This window comes from Notamacropus eugenii, chromosome 4 (genome assembly GCF_028372415.1).
Source record: "Notamacropus eugenii isolate mMacEug1 chromosome 4, mMacEug1.pri_v2, whole genome shotgun sequence".
Taxonomy (NCBI): Eukaryota; Metazoa; Chordata; class Mammalia; order Diprotodontia; family Macropodidae; genus Notamacropus; species Notamacropus eugenii.
Window position 1 is genome coordinate 425,395,142 of NC_092875.1, and position 20,639 is coordinate 425,415,780.

The window sequence follows — 20,639 nt, forward strand, 5'->3', positions numbered from 1 at the left end:
ACCAGAGCTTGTGGCCACAGGGGAGTGAAGACCCTGGTCATAGGTCCATGGTGGAAATGAATACTTGTAGCTGCTCATAGACCAGAGCACACTCCAGGAGAGTAGTAAACACTTCTATCCTTAGATCATACCACTTTGAAATAACTGTGAACTCAACCTCCTCCCCAACTAATTCTGAAAACATTATTTCAAAAAAAATCTGAAGCTTTAGATAGTGCTCCTTCTGCCACTAGATGAAAGGAATAGAGACCAAGTTTAAGACGAAGTTCAAAACCAAGAAACACGGTGGTGGAAATATGAGTAAATAACAACAACAAAAGAACCTGACCATAGAAAGCTAGTGTGGTGACAGATCAAGACGCAAACTGCAAAGACAGTGAAGTTAAAAGAGCTACAAGCAAAGTTTCAAAGGAAAAAAAAGTGAATTGCACACAAGTCCAACAAGAATTCCTAAAAGAACTAAAAATAATTTTCAGAATCAAACAAGACTGGCAAGAAAAATAAGGTAAAGAAATGAAAGCAAAAGAAGAAAATTATGACAAAGATAATTAACACCTTGGTAAAAGAAAAAAAAATGAAGAAAATAACACCTTAAAAAAGAATTGGCCAAAGTGAAAAAGAAGTACAAAATCTCACTGAAGAAAACAATTCCTTAAAAATTAGAGGAAGTGAAAGCTAATGATTCCATGAGATCAAGAAATAATAAAATGAAGTCAAAAGAATAAAAAAAAAAGAAGAAAAATAATTGAAGAAATCAGAAAGGATTGGAAAATAACAAAATGTTGTTTATAAGAAACACACTTGAAAGAGCCATGAAGAGTGTTAAAATAAGTGGCTGGAGTAGAATATATTATTCTTGGGATGAAGTAAAAAAAAAAAAGCAAGAGTAGCAATCATGATCTCAGATAAAGCAAAAGCAAAAATAGACCTAATTAGAAAGGATAAGCAGGGAAACTACATTTTGCTAAAAGGCATCATAGAAAATAAAGCAATATGATTACCAAACCCATGTGCACCAAAAGGAATAGCATACAAATTTTAAAGGAAAAGTTAAATGAATTATAGGAGGAAAATATATAATTATAAAACAATTCACACACACACACACACGTACACACACAAAGACAGATCTAAACAACTGGAGAAATACTAATTACTCATGGGTAGACTAAGCCAATATAGTGAAAAGAACAATTCTACCTAACATACTTATTCAGCATCATGCCAATCGTACTACCAGAGAGTTATTTTATAGAGCTAGAAAAAATAATAAAATTCATCTGGAAGAACAAAAGGTTAAACAAAAGGTTAAGAACATCAAGAGAATCAATGAAAAACAGTGTCAAGGAAGGTCTCCTAGCATTACCAGACTATAAACTATATTAAAGTGGTAATCATCAAAACAATCTGGTACTGGCTAAGAAATAGAGTGGTAGATAAGTGGAACAGGTTAGGCACACAACACAGTGTAGTAAATGACCATAGTAATCTAGTGTTTGGAAAACACAAAGATTTGTTTTTTGATCAAGAACTCATCATTTGACAAAAATTGCTGGGAAAAGTAGAAAACAGTTTGGCAGAAACTTGATATAGACCAGCTCTTCAACTGAATACTAACATGGGGTCAAAATGAACAAATTATTTGTACATAAAGGGTGATATCATAAATAAAGGGAACATGGAACAATATACCTGTCAGATCTAAGGATAAGGGAAGAGTTCATGACCAAAAAAGAGGTAGAGGAGAACACAGGAAGTAAAATAGATAATTTTCATTATGTGAATTTAAAAAGCTTTTGCACAAACAAACCTTGTGTAGCCAAAATTAGAAGGAAAACAGGAAACTGGGAAAAAATCTTTACAGCAAGTTTTTCTTTATAAAGGTCTCACGTATTAAATATGTAAGGAATTTACTCAAATTTATTAAAAAAATAAGAGCCATTCCCTAGTTGATAAGTGGTCAAAGGATAAGAATGGGCAGTTTTTAGAGGAAATCAAAGCTATCAATAGTCATGTAAAAAAATGCTCTTACCACTGATTAGAGAAAAGGACATTAAAACAATTTAAATAACGTATCACACATCAGAGTGACTAACATGACAGAAAAGGAAGGTAAGATACGATGAAGGGAATGTAGAAAAATTGGTAACAAACGCACTATTGGTAGAGTTGTGAACTAGTCTAACCATTCTGGAAAACAATTTGGAATTATAATCAAAGAGCAATAAAGCTGTACATACCCTTTGATGCAACAATACCATTATGAGATTAAAGAAATGGAAAAAGGATCTTTTTGTACAAAATATTTATAGTAGCTCTTTTTGTGGTAGCAAAAACTAGAAATTGGGATGACCATCACTTGGAAAATGTTGAAAAAGTTATGATATTATGATTGTTATAGAATATTATTGTGCTATAAGAAATGATGAATATTTCAGAAAAACCTGGGAGGACTTATTTCAAAAAATTTTAAGAGACGTGAACACAACCAAGAGAACATTGTACACACTAAGAGGAATATTGTAATGATGATCAACTATGAAAGATAGCTACTCTGATCAAGATAATGATCCAAGAAAATTCCAAAAGATTCATGTTGAAAGAGAGAACTAATGAACTCTGAATGCAGATTAAAGCATACTTTTAAAATTTTTCTTTTCTTTTTTTCCCATATTTTCTCTTGCAAGATGACTAATTTGGAAATGTTTTGTATGACTTGACATGTGTAGTCAATATCAATTTGCTTGCCTTCTCAAAGAGGCTGGAATGGCAGGAGGGAGAAAGACAATTTAGAATTCAAATTTTTATAAAATAAACGTTAAATATTTTATATGTAATTGGGAAATAGCTAATGAAATAAAAATTTATATAAACATTATTATATATTAATATAACACATTAACATTATGTTTTAGTATATTTTAATGCTTTTTTGTGATAATAGGTTATAATATACTTGTGATAATAGAAGAATATTTAATACAAACAGCTTATTCTCACGTTTATTTTTAGTCTGAAAAATGTTACCTACTGTACTGATGAAAGATGAATTAATAAAACTATTTAAAAAACCAATATTTAGCTTAATAAAGCAAAACAGTCTTAAAAGTGTTTCCTTAATAGGCTATGTCTTACACCAATGTTAGGGTCATATAAGAATCTTGGATAGCTGAAAATGCAGAGATAACTTTGTTCAACGGTTCTCTGATTATCAATACCAAGGGAGAGCTAAAATGGTGAGACATATGCACACTAATGGTGTTCATTAGAGACATGCCCAGAAGTCTAAATTGAGGAGGGACTCTCTGTGGTGGTAAAGGAGGTTATCTGAATGTCTCTCTTTGTAAATGACACAGCTGTTGAATATCAAGACTCAAATCACTATGGGGGTTCCTCATCAGGACTTAAAAGCACTGAAATGAAATGTGTGGCAGTCCACACACAGGAAAAGACAAAACAAATCAACAGAGAGATGCATGTGTATATGTATGTACACATATTTACATATACATCTTTGTAATATGAATGCATGTATGTATATGTAGATACAGATATATACATATATGCCTTTGCTGACTTGTTTTTCATATCTACATCTTTAGTTCCTCACTTCTTTACTATAAAGAAGGAATTGCACCTCATCACCAGTTTGTCTGGGAGTGAAACTGGACATTCTAAGTATATATTTTAAGAAACCAATTTTTTCCCTACTTTTCAGTAAAAACTTATTTTCAGTTTTGCTTTATATCATTTGTCTCTCCAGAGACAATGCCAAAAAGATAAACAGTAGCCCAGATCCTATTTAAATTATTACAAATTTCAAATGAGGTTTCTCTATAACTACAGAGAAATAGGGTGCATGATGTAATCTTCAGAATACATCGTGCAACCTGATGTAGTCTCCTATAGACTCCTGGAGTCCAGAAACCTAGGTTCAAATCTCAGTCCTGACATTGATTTTATTGCCAATTGCCTTGTAGGATTTATGGAAATCACTCTCAGTACTCTGTAGCCACAGATTAGACACAATTGTAAGTTATGAAGATGCTCTTCTCCCCAATCCCCTTTATATATGGACCCCTTTCCAGTTCTGATAAATCCAAGATAACAAAACAGATGAGAATAGAAATACTTATTCAATAAACAGGTTATTGGGAAAAATTGGCTAATGGTATGGCAAAGATGGGATTGGAACAAAAAGTTGTTAATCTATATTCTATTTTAAATTTTTAATAGCTATTTCAATATCATTTCTTTTTTTAACTATAGCTTTATATTTTATGATTTTAGAAACACAACTCTGAGAAGCTTCCATAAGCTCCACCAAACTGCCCAATGGGTCCACAATACAAAAAAGGCAAGGACATTTCCAGATTAGGTTTATTTTTATAACACAGCATTTTTAGTAAAAGGGGAATCAAATACGTGTTAGCATTTCAGAAAACACTACTAAAAATTATTCTGTAGAGCTATAACCGTACTTCAAAGTGGTTGGGACAGTAACTTCATTCAATACAAGTGTATTCAATACAAGTATATTATGCATCTTAAATTTTGCTTTGCAAAATAAGCCTGGTTCTTTTGAGACTATATTTCTTTTAACTATACATATCTGTTGCAAGAGCTTTTCCCCTTCTTAATGGGACAAAAGTGGAAGAGAAAATAAATGATTGTTGTTAACAGAAAAAAATGTTAATGTACATCTGAGAGGTGGATTAGGGAAAGTAAATCCTGATGTAGGGTAAAACTTTTTCTTAAATCTTCCTATTATTAGTAACTTCACAGGAAATATACACAAAGTACACTAATACTATTCTATTAGTATTTTATTAGTAGTAGAAGTAGTATTCTACCTTAGTCTATTCATTAACATAGTTATAAAATGCAGAACCAATTTTACTAAGTTAAACTGCTCTACCTTTGTCTTTGGGAGAAGTTTCACCTTTCTTTTCTTTTCCTTCTTTAGGAGGAGACTGTGTTCTACCATCTTCTAGATAAAATTTAACACATAGATAATACTGATAAGTCTTTTAAAAACAAATCCTACGAAATTATCAAACATTTAAATGTCACCTATCATAGTGAGCCTGTTATGTGGTGGTATTGGTACAAAAACATTACAGAGGGCAATGAAAGTCAGAAGAAAAGGACTATGGGTTGAATTTTAGTTCACACAATATGCTGCCACAGAAAAGTTTGCTATGTAAAAAAATCTGAGGGTGAACACTGAAATTTTGGTGTGTCTGATTGTAAATCCAGACCTCTGATGGGTGTGATTACACTAGCTGAAGCAATATTAATTCTTTCGGACCAATTTCTAGCTTCCTCTGAATCCACTTCCAGTTGAAAGATCCCTAAGCTATCATGAGAGTTGGATCTGTAGCATGAATAGTAACCGAGTCATTTGAGCAAATGCAACCCTCTATGTAGAAGGAAACATACAGGTCTGCCATTTGTCAAATGGCACCTAATTTGCCATTTTGTTTTGATTATCTAAATAACCTTGTAATGACATCAAATTTGTGGATGTAGTTCAGTAGGAAAAACTAACAAGCAATAAAAATAAAGGATAAATTGAAATTTATTATCTATTACTCTTAGGGACTACTAGATATTTAGTTTCCATTTTTACAGAATCCTCCATTTTTACTAATTAAGAATTTGACCAACTCCCCAATAATTCCTGCACTATAATATGTACTTTAATTAGAAAACAAAACAATTGACTGATATTGAATACTGCTACGAAATTCTAAAGGACCAGATTACAAAGACATAGGGCCACTAAATAAGGATTTAGATCAGTCTATCCAAAGAATTATTGCTTATTTCTGGAAAGTATTTTGTGGCATAAAATTGTTTTTTCATATGCCCCCTACCCAGTTTTAATTAATTTAAAATATTAATTAACTTTTTAATCAGTGGCTCATCATATATACATGCACATACATATCTTTATCTCTATCATCTCTATCTCTTGATATCTATAAATGTATCTCAACATCAATCTCTATGTATCTATCTGTATCTGTGTATCTATATATCTACATATCTATCCATCTATCTGTCTATCTATCTGTCTATCCATCTATCTATCTATCTATCTATCTATCTATCTATCTATCTATCTATCTATCTATCTATCTATCTATCTACCTATCTATCATCTATCTCTATCATTATATCCTAAAATAATCATGTAGTCTAGATCAGTTTTTAAGTGAATTGCTTTTATAGCAGTCAGTTTTAGATCAATTGCTTTGAATTTCGACACAAGACCCTTTCAGAGTTACATGAAGACCCAAATGAGGCAGTAGGAGGAGGAGGAGCACAAAACCAAAGACATTCAGGAAGTTAAGGCTAAAGGAGCTGGGAAGGGCAGCATAAATCTGCTTCCTACTGGGGATCACTTCCTTTGTGTGCTCAGCAGTTTTCTTTCCTTCTCCAACCACTCCCCCACTTTCTCCTCTGTCTCTACAGTGGTTAGTTTCTTTTTTTATTTTAGTGATTAATAAATTTTGCTTTTTTATCTCATCTTTTATTCCTTTTATTTCTTTCTGCCCTAACAAGTTGAGTCTGGATGTCAGAAGGGAGCATGTTTGGTAGTCAGAGGTGACCTTTGGTTTTAAGTTACAGCAGCTACTTCTTTAGGAAGATTTTTCATTATTTACATGAAAGCCATCCAGTGGGTCAACAAAGGCTAGAAATCCCCATCAAGAGCTCATTTCAGAAAAGCTGCCCTGTATTTATTGTTAGGATACTTTGTTTAGTTGTACTGTTAAGAAAACATCTCTAATGTTAATATACATTATTTTTCCTTTGATCAAATGAAATATTGCCCCAAGGAACAATGATACCTTTGGACATGAACACTTCTATACTTTTTTTAAAAGGATCTAGCTCTATCCCTGTACGTATTCAGGGAGAAAGAGACAGGTACACTCACTCTTTGTAGCAAAAACAGATTTATTGTTCCTGCAATATAGAGAATTCAAGAGTACATTTTTAGAGGCTATAAACAAACTTTTAAAACTTTAAAGCTGAATTGCATTTGAAAGAATAAGAAGTACTGGTTAGTTTCTGGTTGGCTTAGAGAAATGTGTGGATATTGCTGTCGGTGAGCAAAACTTTTGGGGGTGGCATGGTGGCTGCAGCTTGAACCCTAAGTCTGACAAAAGTAGCCTCCTGCTTATTCATGGCTACTCTAAACACATTGCTTACCTCCCAATTCTAGGCAGCCTTTGAAAACTTCTGATTGTTCTCTTAATCTCTATCTCTACAGTGTTTCTTAATTCCTGCTGAGGTATTGGGGATGAAAGTTGGGAAGAGAGAAGATGGTGGGGTCATGTGTATGAGTTTTAACATTTAAGCAATAAAAGCTAATTTTGTTGATAACTGACTTTTTATTTCAACACAAACATCCTTTACTATGGGGAAATCATTCTTTATTTTACCAATAATTGTGCAGTGCCTAAAGTCATCAAATGAATATGGTAGTAAAAGAATATGGGCACATGTGTACAATACATACATGTGAATATACATGTATTCATATGATTCCAGGATATGTGCACAGGAATCATAGGATCATGGATATCATCTTGTCACATGTTCAGGAATTTCTATCCTATGTAGTGCACAAGCATTCAAGTTGGAACCAAAAACTAAAGGAAAGTTTTGTGACACACTCCAACTGCTTTAAATAGCATGCATTTCAATGGTTTAGCACTTCAAAAAAACCACGTCACTGTGGTCACCTGGCATCATTTCCGTGAATACCAGGTCATCATGGCTAAGATTTCAGAGGAAACTTATAAGGGCTAGAGTCTACATTTGGGAGAGGCTGCACCGCAAACATCCTATTTAGGAAATTTCTTTTTTTTTAAGCAACATTTTAGTACTAAAACTTCTTCTGAGCTGAAAATAGCCTGATTTATTTTAATTTGGACTTTAGTGAATACTATAGATGTTTTCATCTATCCATATTTGTATATCTAGATATATTGATATAGCAATATCTCTATATTTCCATTTCTTCTTTGAGTCAGTGACCTAGAAACAAAAATCTTAACATTAATCTCTACGTGAGGCCATGTATCATATTTTTACCTTTATTTAATCCACAGGCGAAGCTAGGTGGCACCACAGTGCACAGAAATGCTGGTCCTGAAGTCAGGAAGGTTCATCTTCCTGAGTTCAAATCTGGCTTCTGACATTTACTAGCAGTGCCTCAGTTTCTCATTAGTCAAATGATCTTGGAAAGGATATGACAAGCCAGTCTAGTATCTTTGCCAAGAAAGCCCAAATTGGATAATTAAAGGTTGGACATGACTGAAATGACTCAACAATAACAACAATGTATCCACAATGCTTGGCACAGAGTCTGGTCCACAGTGCTTGTTGACTGATCCTTGTTTTCCAGTGTGTCTGAAGGAAAGTCCTCTAGGATTCCCATAATGTAAGAGAAGTGGGATAGGAAAACCCATATCCATCACATAGCGGCATTGCACAGGCATGCAAATATTAACTCTCTGTCCTATTTAGGAGCCTGGACAAAATCTGAGAGAATCTGAGGAGTTTTTCTGGTATTAACTAAGCAAGAACTTTCTGAAATAGCTCTGAAAATTGCTCATTCATCTATCAGCTACTGCTTGTGAAGGCCATGGACTTCAGGTAAGAAATCAATCTTGGCTTACATTCAGCAGTAGTCCAGATGGGGAAGAAAATTTGGGAAAAGTACAATTATTTACTGCTTTAATGTACAGACAAAGGCACACCTCCAAAAATAATGTTACTACATTTTATGGCCCCTCCTGAGTTGCTGCCTTGTTGTGGCATAATGAAACTATGAACTATGCCATATGGTATTACCCAAGATAGACAGGTCATGGTAGGGAGTTCTGACAAAAGGTGATCCACTGGAGAAGGAATTGGCAAACTATTCCAGTATCTTTGCCAAGAAAATCTCATTAATGGTAATAAAATGATAGAAGATATCACACCAAAAGATGAGCCTCTCTGAAGGCTTCAGGTTTTAGGGTTCACAACAACAAGTAGCTCTATGAAGAATGAAGCAGCTGGGACAAAGGCAAAAGAAAGTTCGGCTGCAAATGCGTCTAGTGACAAAAAGAAAGTCCAGTGCCATCAAGATCAATGTTGCATAGGAACCTGGCAATGCAAGGTCTATGAATCAAGGCAAGCTGAACGTGGTCACACAGGAGATGGAAAGATTGAGCATTAACACCTTGGGTGTTAATAAGCTTAAAATTGATAAGAATGGGTGAATTTAACTCAAGTGATCATTATATATACTCCTGTGGGTAAGAATCTCTTAGAAGAAATGGAATAGCCCTTGTGGTCAATAAAAGGGTGAGAAAAGCATTACTGGGGTACGATCTCAAAAAAGGACAGTATGATTTCTATTCAAATTCAAGAAAACCACTCAACATCACAGTTATACAAGTCTATGCTCCAACCAATGAATGCTGGAGAGGCCAAAATTGCTCAGTTCTCTGAAGACCTATAACATCTTTTGAAAATAACACCAAAAAAAAGATGTCGCACTCAGCTTAGGGGGATTGGAATGCTAAAGTAGAAAATCAAAATATAATTAGAACAATAGGCAAGTTTGGTCTTGAAATACAAAATGAAGCAGGACAGAGACTAACTGAGTTTTGTCAAGATCACTGGTCATAACAGACATTCTTTTTCAGCAATCCAAAAGGTGACTCTATACATGGACATCACGAGATGGTCAATATCAAAATCAGATTGATTATACTTTGCAGCCAAAGGTGGAGAAGCTTTATATAGTCAGTTAAAAGAAGACCTAAAGCCGACTGTGGCTAAATCATGAGCCTCCCTTTACAAAATTCAGACTTAAATTGAAGAAAATAGGGAAAGCCATCAGACCATACAGGTATAACACATCCTTTATGAATATGAAGGGGAAATGATGAATAGATTCAAGATTAGACTGGGTGGATAGAGAGCCTGAAGAACCATGGACAGAGGTTGACAATATTGTAAAGGAGGCAGAAACAAAAAAAATACAAAGAAAAAGAAGAGCAAGAAAGCACAGTGGCTGTCTGATGAGGCTTTACAAATAGCTGAGAAATAAATGCAGTATAATTATAATACAATATAATATATGTGGAAACTATGGCACAATTTTAAATTACGAGGATGATCCTCCCCCCCAGCTCCTTGTAAACAGATTCCTTTCTACTACTGACAAATCCAAGGTAACAAAGCACAAGAGAATGGAAATACTCAGTAAAGTTGTTGGGAAAAAGTGGCTAGTGGTATGGTAAAGATGGGACAAGAACCAACATTTCTGAACTTCCATTAAAGTATCTGAATATGTATTTCAATATGATTTATTTCTTTTGTAAAACTATGTATTTTTATGTTCAGGACTTTATAAATGCAAGAAGGAAAGTGAAAGGGAAAAGAGAAAGGAAAAAATATACCCAACTAAATGCAGAATTCCAGAGAATAGCAAGGAAAAATAAGGTTTTCTTAAATGAGCAATGCAAAGAAATAGAAGAAAACAACAGAATGGAAAAGACAAGAGATCTCTTCAAGAAAATTAGAGATATTGAGAATATTTCATGCAAAAATGAGCATTATAAAAGACACAATGGTAGGGACTTAACAAAAGTTAAAGAGACTAAGAAAAGGTGGCAAGAAAGATCTTAATATTGATAACCACAATGGTGTGGTTACTGATCTAGGGTCATACATCCTAGAGAATGAGGTCAAGCGGGCCTTAGGAAGCATTGCTAACAACAAGGCTAATGGAGGTGACTGGATTCCAGCTGAACTACTTAAATTCCTAAAAGATGAAACTGCTAAAGCATTGTACTCAATATGCTAGCAAATTTGGAAAACTCAAATGGCCACTGGATTGGAAAACATCAGTGTATGTCCCAAATCTAAAGAAGGGCAGTGACCAAAAATGTTCAAATTACTGAACAATTGTGCTCATTTCACATGCCAGCAAGGTTATCCTTAAGATTCTGCAAACTAGTCTTCAGCAATATGTAAACTGAGAATTACCAGAAGAGCAGGCTGGTTTTTGAAGAGGTTGAGGAACCAGAGACCAAATTGCCAACATTTGCTGGATTACAGAGAAAGCAAGGGAATTCAAAAAAAGCTTCTATTTCTGCTTCAGTGACTACACTAAAGCTTTTAACTGTGTGTATCATAACAAAATCTGGCAAGTCCTCAAAGAGATGGAGTACCAGATTGCCTTACTTGTTTCCTGAGGACCAAGTACATTGCCAAGAAGCAACAGTTAGAACTGAACATGGAACAACTGATTGAGATGGAAAAACAATGCCATGGAAGCAATAAGCATAAGCTTAGACAGATGTTGGGAGAGATCAGAGGATAGAAGGGCCCAGCATGCTATGGTTCATGCATGGTATCTCAAAGAGTTAGACATAATGGAATGAATAACTATATTTTGTGGAGCTGAAAGAAAAGAATCAAGGTGATTTTGATTAGTTAATGTCTGAACTTCAAATGCTTGTATATTTTATTGCTGCTGATTCTGAGACAGATTTGGAGAGTAATTTCCCCCAAAGGATCACTGCTTATTTGAAGTTTTCTATGGATGTCATTCAAGAGTACACTTCTTTTGGACTAGTACAGATCTAGGTATTTTTCATTAATCTTTCGAAGTATATTGGTAAAACTTGTATTATACAATCTAAGAAAAAAATAGTATTTCAGTATTATAATATTAAAGTATTTTATTTGAAATTGCATAACTATTATGGAAAAAAGATTTTACCACATATATAAATCACAAAAATGAAAAATAGCTATGTAGAATATGGAACTTAGAAGTCATCATTTAAAAAATCCAGAATTATCTTTGAACAGCCTTAACAAATTTGAAAAAGAAAAAATGTCAAAATGTTGTTCTTTATATTGAGGAAAGTATAAGGTCAAAAATGCCTTCAACCTGTCAAGTGGAATAACCTATTCATTTAAGTCAATGAGGCTGTCTGTGCTCATCCTTCATTTTTGAAAAGGACCATGATATCAGAGAAATGATGACATGACTTGTACTTCACTTTGTTTTGAGTGAAGGAGGGCTGTGAAAGGTCATCAACCTCACTTTCTCCTCCTGAGACATCTGGGTCCAGTAGCCTGATATTCATCAGGATAATTGGAGATGGTCCAAGATGGTTAAGTGCAATCAATGAATGGCTGGTCCTAACATAAGGAAGTCAGAGAAGAAAGGATTTCTGAATTAAGTTCAGTATTCCAAGAAGTTCCAAGTGTGAAGGAATTGGTCTCTGAAAACCTAGGATGCTGCCATAGAAAGTTAAGTGACCTCATAACAAAGTGTTAAACTAATTGTAAAAATGAAACTTTCCTTGGTGACCCCTCTATAGAATCCAGTCAAGTCCCTTTAGTGAATCAGAAAGGGGGCAAATGCCATTGGCTAAGCACTGACTGTCTGCAGCCTAAGCAACCCTTAAAAGATAGTGGAAAAGATCCACAGGATGTGTATCCAAGTGGCTCCAAGCAGGAGCAACACTGTGGAAGGACCTTGCTCTCAGACATACAGAGCTAAAGAAAGAGATGACACAAAAAGTCCCACTAATCTTTTGAGCAGTTCCAAAGGGCTTCTCATAGCCTCTCCTTCTCCTATTTCTTCCCTCTATACAACTCATTGGGAGTTGGGCTCTTCCTTAAGACTGACTGCTGTCTGGAGTGATTTATACTGGCCCCCTCTGGAACTCTTCCACTGTCTTTAAATTTGAGGGTCATCCTAGATGCAGACAATAGTTTTTTAGCTAATGCTGTTGCTTCCTTTCTAATTCACTTAAGGCACTAGTTTGGAATTCATAAAGGGATTACCAGGTGGCTGCATTTTTACAGGTAGCTGAATATCCCATTATGGGATCTTTACTTTCTGCAACTAGGACCTGGACATTCAGAGGCCAACTCTTTTATACTAGACTTTCTAAGGACTTGACCTGGAGAGAGTTTTGCTTGTCTCTGCATGGTAAATGGCAAACCCATGGGAAGAATGTGAAATATATTTGACTTTTGTGGAACGCTCTGACTCGAAACAATACTCCTGATTCAGAATTATTAGTATCAGTACTGCATATACCACTGGAAAATAGCCTTCAGAATATTGTTCTCTCTTGGTACTAAAAGATATTTATACCCTGAAAAAAAATGAATCTTTCCTAATAGAAGCAATTGTGACTTCAGAAGTAACTGTATCCTTCCCTGACCTACACTTTATCTCTATTATCTATGCCTCATCTACCTGGCATCATGAGAAAATATCCTATATAAGACTATAAATTCCATATAGGTAGGTTGTTATTTAGCTGGTGTTCAGTTATGTCTTACTCTTTGTGATCCATTTGGAGGTTTTTTTTGGCAAACATACTGGAGTGGTTTGCCATTTCCTTCTCCAGTTCATTTAACAGATGAGGAAACTGGGGCAAACAGCATTAAGTGACTTGTTTAGGGTCACACAGCTCTTAAGTATCTGAGACCAAAATGGAACTCAGTGAGTCTTCCTGACTCCAGGATCAGCATTCCATCCACTGGGCCACATGGCTGCCCATATGGGCATTAATATGTTAATTATCTTTGCATCTGCCCATCGCAGTTCTTCTAAATTATGCCATTTTCTCCCCAAAATGTTTCACAGATATGAAGATCCTCTCTCCCAACACAGATCCTAACTCAGTCAATAAGTCTTGAAATGTTGTCAGAGGTTCAGAGAGGTTAAGTAACTGGCCCATAGTCACACATCTAGTACATGTCACAGGTGGGAGCTGAACCCAGGTGTTTCTGGCTCTTAGTACAGCCCTTGGTTAACTCTGCCATGCTGCCTCTCTTTAAACACTTTAGGAATCTATTCAAATTAAGTGATTTGTCAACGGATGAATAAAAGTGGACTTGTAAATTGATTGAAATATTTAGGCATCAAAAATAAAAACATTAAAACCATTTTGGTAGAAATTTTTCTATTATATCACTTCCTATATTCTTAAACATTAGAATTCACCCAATATAACTGATTTTTTCCTTGACAACTATGAGAGATAGACATCAATTATTGTACCGGGTTATAACATATTGGGGGCTGCTATGTGGCAAGGTGGATAGAGTGCCAGCCCTGGAGTCAGGAAGACTCCTTCCCGAGTTCAAATCCGGCCTCAGACACTAGCTGTGAGACCATTGGCAAATCAATTAACCCTGTTTGCCTCAGTTTCTTCATCGGTAAAATGGACTGGAGAATGAAGTGGCAAAGTACTCCAGGATATTCCCAGGAAAACCCAAAATAGGTACATGAAGAGCTAGACATGACTGAAACCACTGAACAACAACATAATATATAGATGCCTTTGTTAAGTTGTGAAATAATGCTTGAATTTTCATTAAATATTCCCAAAAGATTAGGTTATTGGAATTTTTCTGCCTGCTTTTTATAATGTCTTTGCCTCCTCCCTCAATTTCAAACTGTCACTTCTTGAAATTTGTATTCTGCAGATTCAAACATACTTTTCTACTTCATTGCTTTATTAAAGCAAGAAAAAGCTGGGGTTTTTTGTCTGTACTTTCTCTTGCAATGTGGCTAATATGGAAATATGTTTCGCATGACTTCATATGTATAACCAAGATCAAACTGCTTTCCTTCTCAAGAAGTGTGGAGTGCAGGAAAGAGGAAGAAAATTTGGAATTCAAATTTTTATAAAATAAAAGTTAAATTTTTTACATGTAATTCACAAATATTTAATAAAATAAATAAAAGCGTATTAACAACAACAACAAATTTAGCACAAGAGCCACGTGCATTCGTAAGAGGATACTATAAAACATTTAAAGAACTCCTATGCCAAATGATCCGTTTTCAAAATAGAGAGGAAGATGTCTAACTTTTTTCCAAGGGAAACATATAATGGATAAAATCAAAGCAGGATAAAAATAGTAATTTAAAAAATTATAGAAAGTTCATGCAAATATAATATAGCCATGATAAAAAATAAATTAGGATCACATTATACATACCAGGAATCAGAATAGTAAATATTGGGAAAAATGTGCATATTAATTTTTTTTCCAGGCTAGGGGTAAAGGAGGAAGTTTTAGACCCACGATTTCACCCATGAAGGTAAAATTAATAAGGAACACCTATGATTAATTGTGATTATCAACTGTTCTTCAGTTGACAGCCTTGGGAATTCCCCACTCCACTGACAAGTACTCATGTTCACACAGGCAGCAGGGGTCAGAGGAGGGGCTGGAGATCTTGAGGTCTGTCTGACTCTGGGGGTAGCACTCTACTTATTCACTAAGTCATATGGCCTCTCTATATTAAATCAGATCAATAGATATAGGAACTAAGATAATAAGAACAATGATAAATATAAGTAGAACCAAATGATGACATAAATTCAGAAACTGTATGATGAATTATAATGCAGTTTCATTAAAATTTTTAAAATAGAATGAAAACATAAGTTTTTTTCTTTAACATAATTCAAAGCATTTAAGACCAAAAGAATGTTTGCTGAGATAACAGAATACTTCTTAATAAAACCAGACACCTTATTCTCACTTTTATTTTTAGAGTCCTAAAAAAAGTTATTGCAATGAGAAAAGATGAATAAATCACAAAAATAACCAAAAATTACCTTAATACCAAAAAATTTTAAAAGCATTTGGCTTAGTAAGGCAAACCAGTCTTAAAAGTGCTTTCCAAATTGGCTGTTTCTTCCACCAATGTTAAAATCATAAGATTCCTGCATGGCTGAAAATAGAGATAACTTGGTTTGACGGTTCTGTGATTATTAATATCAAGGAAGACCAAGAATGTTGAGACATATGCACATTAAGGGTGTGCATTAAAGACAGGTCCAAAAATCTAACTTGAGGAAGGCCTCTCTATGGTGGTTAAAGAGATTATTTGAAATGCCTGGCTTCATAAATGACACCCCTGTTAAAGTCAGAGTAATATGGGGCTTCCTTAGCACGATCCACAAGCAATCAAAGGAATTTTTGTCTTGTAGTATGCACAAGGAAGACAAAAACAAGTCAACAGAAGGGTACATGACATCTGTACATACATACATATGCATACATGTATACATACATATGTATGTACACATTTGTCATGTATGTATAGATCTGATATGTACATGCAGATCTATATATGTATATATACCTTTGTTAACTTGTCTTTTATATCCACATCTACAGTATCCCTCCTCTTTACTAGAAAGAAGGAATTGTGCCTCATCCTAAGTTTCCCTAGAACTGAGATTGGTTATTCCAAGTACTTTTAAGAAACCCAATTTTTTCTCCTCCTCAGCAGTTAAACACTTACCTTTAATCTTGCTTTCTATCGTTTGCTTACTAAGTCCTTTCTCCAGAGACAATGAAGAGAAGATAAACAGCAGCCTGGATCCTATCTAAACTATTACACATTTCAAATGAGATATCTCTGTAACTGCAGAGAAAGAGGGTACATGATGTGATCTCCTAAAAACATCATTCAACTTGGTGGAGTTTCCTGTAGACTCCTGAAGCCTGGGTTCAAATCTCAGTCCTGACACTTAACTTTGTGACCAATTGCCTTGCAGGATTTATGGAAATCAGTCTCAGTACTTTAGCCACAGATTATACATGAAACAATTTTAAATTTTGAGGATGATCCTCTCCCCTAGGACCTTTGTAAATAGATTCCTTTCAAGTACTGATAAATCCAGGGTAACAAAGCACAAGAGAAGGAAAATACTCAGTAAAGAAGTTGTTGAGAAAAACTGGCTAGTGGTATGGCAAAGATGGGACAAGAGCCAAAATTGCTTAACCTCCACTAAAATTTTTTAGTATATATTTTAATATGATTTATTTTTTTTGTAAAATTAGGTCTTTTTATTTTCATGACTTTATAAATGCAACTCTGAGAAAGGTTCCATAAGCTTCACCAGACTACGAAAGCTTGACACAAAAAATACAAAGAACAAGCCGGATTACATTTCTATTGCTAACAGCGCCATTTAGTAAAAGGGAAATCTAATGCATCAACATTTCAGAACACACTACTAAAAATGGTTTTGTGGAGATATGACTGTACTTCAAAGTTCAATCAATTTGTTGCGACAGTAGTTTCAACACAAGTGTTGAAAACAGGCATCTTAAATTTTGCTTGGTAAAATGGGCCTTGTCAATGGGAGCATTTATTTCCTTTGACTTTGCATATTTGTTGAAAGGTTTTTTCCCTCCATTTTCTCCCTTTTCTCAATGGGAGGTCAGAGAGAGAAAAAAAATAAATGCTTGTTAAAAGAAAAAAAATGAATGTGCATGGAGGTGGGGGGTTTGAGGAAAGTTAACCTAAACATTTTCTCACATCTGCCTATTATTCATAACTGCATGGTAAATACACACAATGTACACTAATACCAAAAGTCTATTCAGTGACATAGTTATAAAATGCAGAACTAATTTAACTAAGTTTAACTGTTGTACCTTTGCCTTTGGGAGAAGTTTCACCTTTCTTTCCTTTTCCTTCTTTAGGAGGAGACTGTGTTTTACCAGCTTCTAGATAAAATTCAATAAAGTCAACACATAAATATCACTCAAGGGTCTTAAAAAATGTTCTGTGATATTATCAAACATTTAAATGTCACTTATCATAGTGAGCCTGTTACATGGTGGTACTGGTACAAAACATACATAGATGGCAATGAAAATCAAAAGAAAAGAACTATGGGTTGAATTTTAGTTCATTGGCAGCAATTATGTTGCCACAGCATTTTGCTATGCAAAAAAAAGTATGGATTCAGGTTGAATACTGAAATTTTGTTGTATTTCTAAATTTGTTTCTAAACCCAGACCTTTGGTGGGATTGACTAACTAATCCGTAGCAGCCAGCTTTGTGTCAACTGCTTTGAATTCCCACACAAGACCCTTTCAGATTTACATGAGGACCCAAATGAGGCAGTAGAAGGAGGAGCACAAAACCAAAGACATTCAGGAAGTTAAGGCTAAAGGAGCTGGGAAGGGCAGCACAAATCTGCTTCCTACTGGGGATCACTTCCTTTGTGTACTCAGCAGTTTTCTTTCCTTCTCCAACCACTCCCCCACTCTCTCCTCTGTCTCTGCAGTGGTTGGTTTATTTCTTTCTGCCTTAACAAGTTGAGTCTGGATGTCAGAAGGGAGCATGTTTGGTAGTCAGAGGTGACCTTTGGTTTTAAGTTACAGCAGCTACTTCTTTAGGAAGATTTTTCATTATTTACATGAAAGCCATCCAGTGGGTCAACAAAGGCTAGAAATCTCCATCGAGAGCTCATTTCAGAAGAGCTGCCCTATATTTATTTTTAGGATACTCTACTTAGTTGTACTGTTAAGAAAACATCTCTAATGCTAATATACACTATTTTCCTTTGATCAAATGAAAAATTGCCTCAAGGCACAATGATGCCTTTGGAGAAGAACACATCCACACTTTTTTTTTTTTAAAGGATCTAGCACTATCCCTGTCCTTATTCAGGGAGAAAGAAAAAGACAGGTACACTCACTCTTTGAAGCAAAAACAGATTTATTGTTCCTGCAATGTTGAGAATTCAAGAGTACATTTTTTCAAAGGTTGTAAACAAACTTAAAAGTTTAAGACTGAATTGTGTTAGAAAGAATAAGAACTACCATTTAGTTTCTGGTTGACTTAGACAAATGTGTAGGTACCGCTGCCTAAGAGTAAAGCTTTAAGGGTGGCATGGTGGCTGCAGCTTGAGCCCTAAGTCTGAAAAAAGTAGCCTCCTGCTTATTTATGGCTACTCTAAACACATTGCTTACCTCCCAATTCTAGGCAGTCTTTGAAAACCTCTGATTCTCCTCTTAATCTCTATCTCTACAGTGTTTCTCAATTCCTACTGAGGTATTGGGGATGGAAATTGAGAAGGGAGAAGATGTTGGGGTCATGCCTATGAGTTTTAATATTTGTGCAATAAAAGCTAATTTTTAAGGTTTTGTTGATAATTTGTTGATAATTGACTTTTCATTCCAATAAAACAAATATCCTTACTTTACTGTAGGGAAAAAAATCATTATTTTACCAATAATTGTGCAGTGCTTAAAGCCATTAATTGAACATGGAAATAAAAGAATACATGTGTATGTGTATAGTACATACATGTACATATGCATAAATTCACACAGTTCTAGGATATGTGCAGAGGAATCATAGGATCATGGCTATCATCTTATCACACGTTCAGAAATTTCTATCCTCTGTAGCGCACAACCATTCAAGCTGAAACTGAGAACTAAAGAAAGGTTTGTGACGTGTGTGCAAACACTGACTACCTTAAATATCACACATTTCAACAGTCTAGCCCTTAGAAAAATTACCAAGTCACTGTGATATCATTTCAGTGAACACCAGAAGGAATTTGGGTTGAAGAACAGACTTATAAGGGTTGGAGTTTGCTTTTTGGAGCGGCTAAGTTGCCAGCATTCTATTTAGGAAATTTCTTCTTTTTTCCCTAAAAGTAACTTTTTAGTACTAAAACTTTTTGTGAGCAGAAAATGGCCTGGTTTTATTTTAGTGGACTTTAGTTAATGCTATTGATCTATTGATGTGTGTGTGTGTGTGTGTGTGTGTGTGTGTGTGTGCGCGTGCCCCCACACACACACACAGACACACATTTCTATTTCTCTTTCTTTTTTAAGTTAATGTCCTAGAAACCAAAACCTTGACATTTTCTCCCTTTGGAGCTCTGTGAGGACAGGGATCAGATTTTTACCATTATTTATATCCATAGGCACAGCTAGGGGGCATAGTGGATAGAATGCTGGAATCTGGAAGACTCATCTTGCGGATTCAAATATGGCCTCTGACACTTATTGGTTATATGACCCTGGGTAAGTCACTTAACCCTGTCTGCCTCAGTTCCTCATCTATAAAATTAGCCAGAGGAGGAGATGGCAGAGCACTGTAGAATCTTTGCCAAGAACACTCAAATGAATCTTGAAGAGTCAGATACAACTGAAGGGACTCAACATTAACAACATCGCACATAGTAGGTACTTAATAAATCCTTCTTGACTGATTCTTGTTTTCCAGTGTGTCTGAAGGAAAGCCTTCTGGCTTGTCCTCCCTATATGGTAGGAGAAGTGGGATAGAAGATCCTTCTCCATCACATAGTGCCATCGCACAGACATGCAGATCCAGACTTTCTGTCCTATTTAGAAGCTTGGTCCAAAAGAGAGAATCTGGGGAGTCTTTTGGGTCCACAGCAATGTAGAAACTTCTGTGAATAGCTCTGAAAATTACTGAGCTATCTGTTAGCTAGAGGTCATAAAGGTCATAACTTCAGGTAAGAAATCAATCTTAGGCTTGCATCAAACATGTCCTCCCAATGTGAGAAGAGTACAATGATTGAGTTCTTTGGGGTGTAGATGGGACACATTGCTTCCAAAATAAAACATTACCGTATTTTCTGGATTTGCAAGAGAAGGATCAAGGTGGGTCTGGTTTACTGGTATCTGGATTTCAAAGACTTATGTTTTGTTGCCACTAATTCTGAGGCAGGTTTGGAGAGTAATTTTCCCCAAAAGTCCACTGTTTATTTGCAATTTTCCACTGATGT

At 35.2% G+C, this 20,639-nt stretch overlaps 1 protein-coding gene across 16 annotated transcripts in view; it reads right to left on the reverse strand.

The window, feature by feature from the left end:
* SPEF2 (sperm flagellar 2) overlaps positions 1 to 20,639 on the reverse strand; it is a 289,696-nt gene that overhangs the window by 133,548 nt on the left and 135,509 nt on the right. For 12 of the 16 annotated variants that reach the window (XM_072605832.1, XM_072605837.1, XM_072605838.1 and 9 more), the window contains 2 exons: positions 17,518 to 17,589; positions 4,919 to 4,990 (listed from right to left, as the gene is read on the reverse strand). In XM_072605832.1, the coding sequence (XP_072461933.1) occupies positions 4,919 to 4,990; positions 17,518 to 17,589 (144 nt within the window). The remainder of the gene's footprint in view (positions 1 to 4,918; positions 4,991 to 17,517; positions 17,590 to 20,639) is intronic. The other 4 variants (XM_072605827.1, XM_072605825.1, XM_072605823.1 and 1 more) reach the window with 3 other exon arrangements.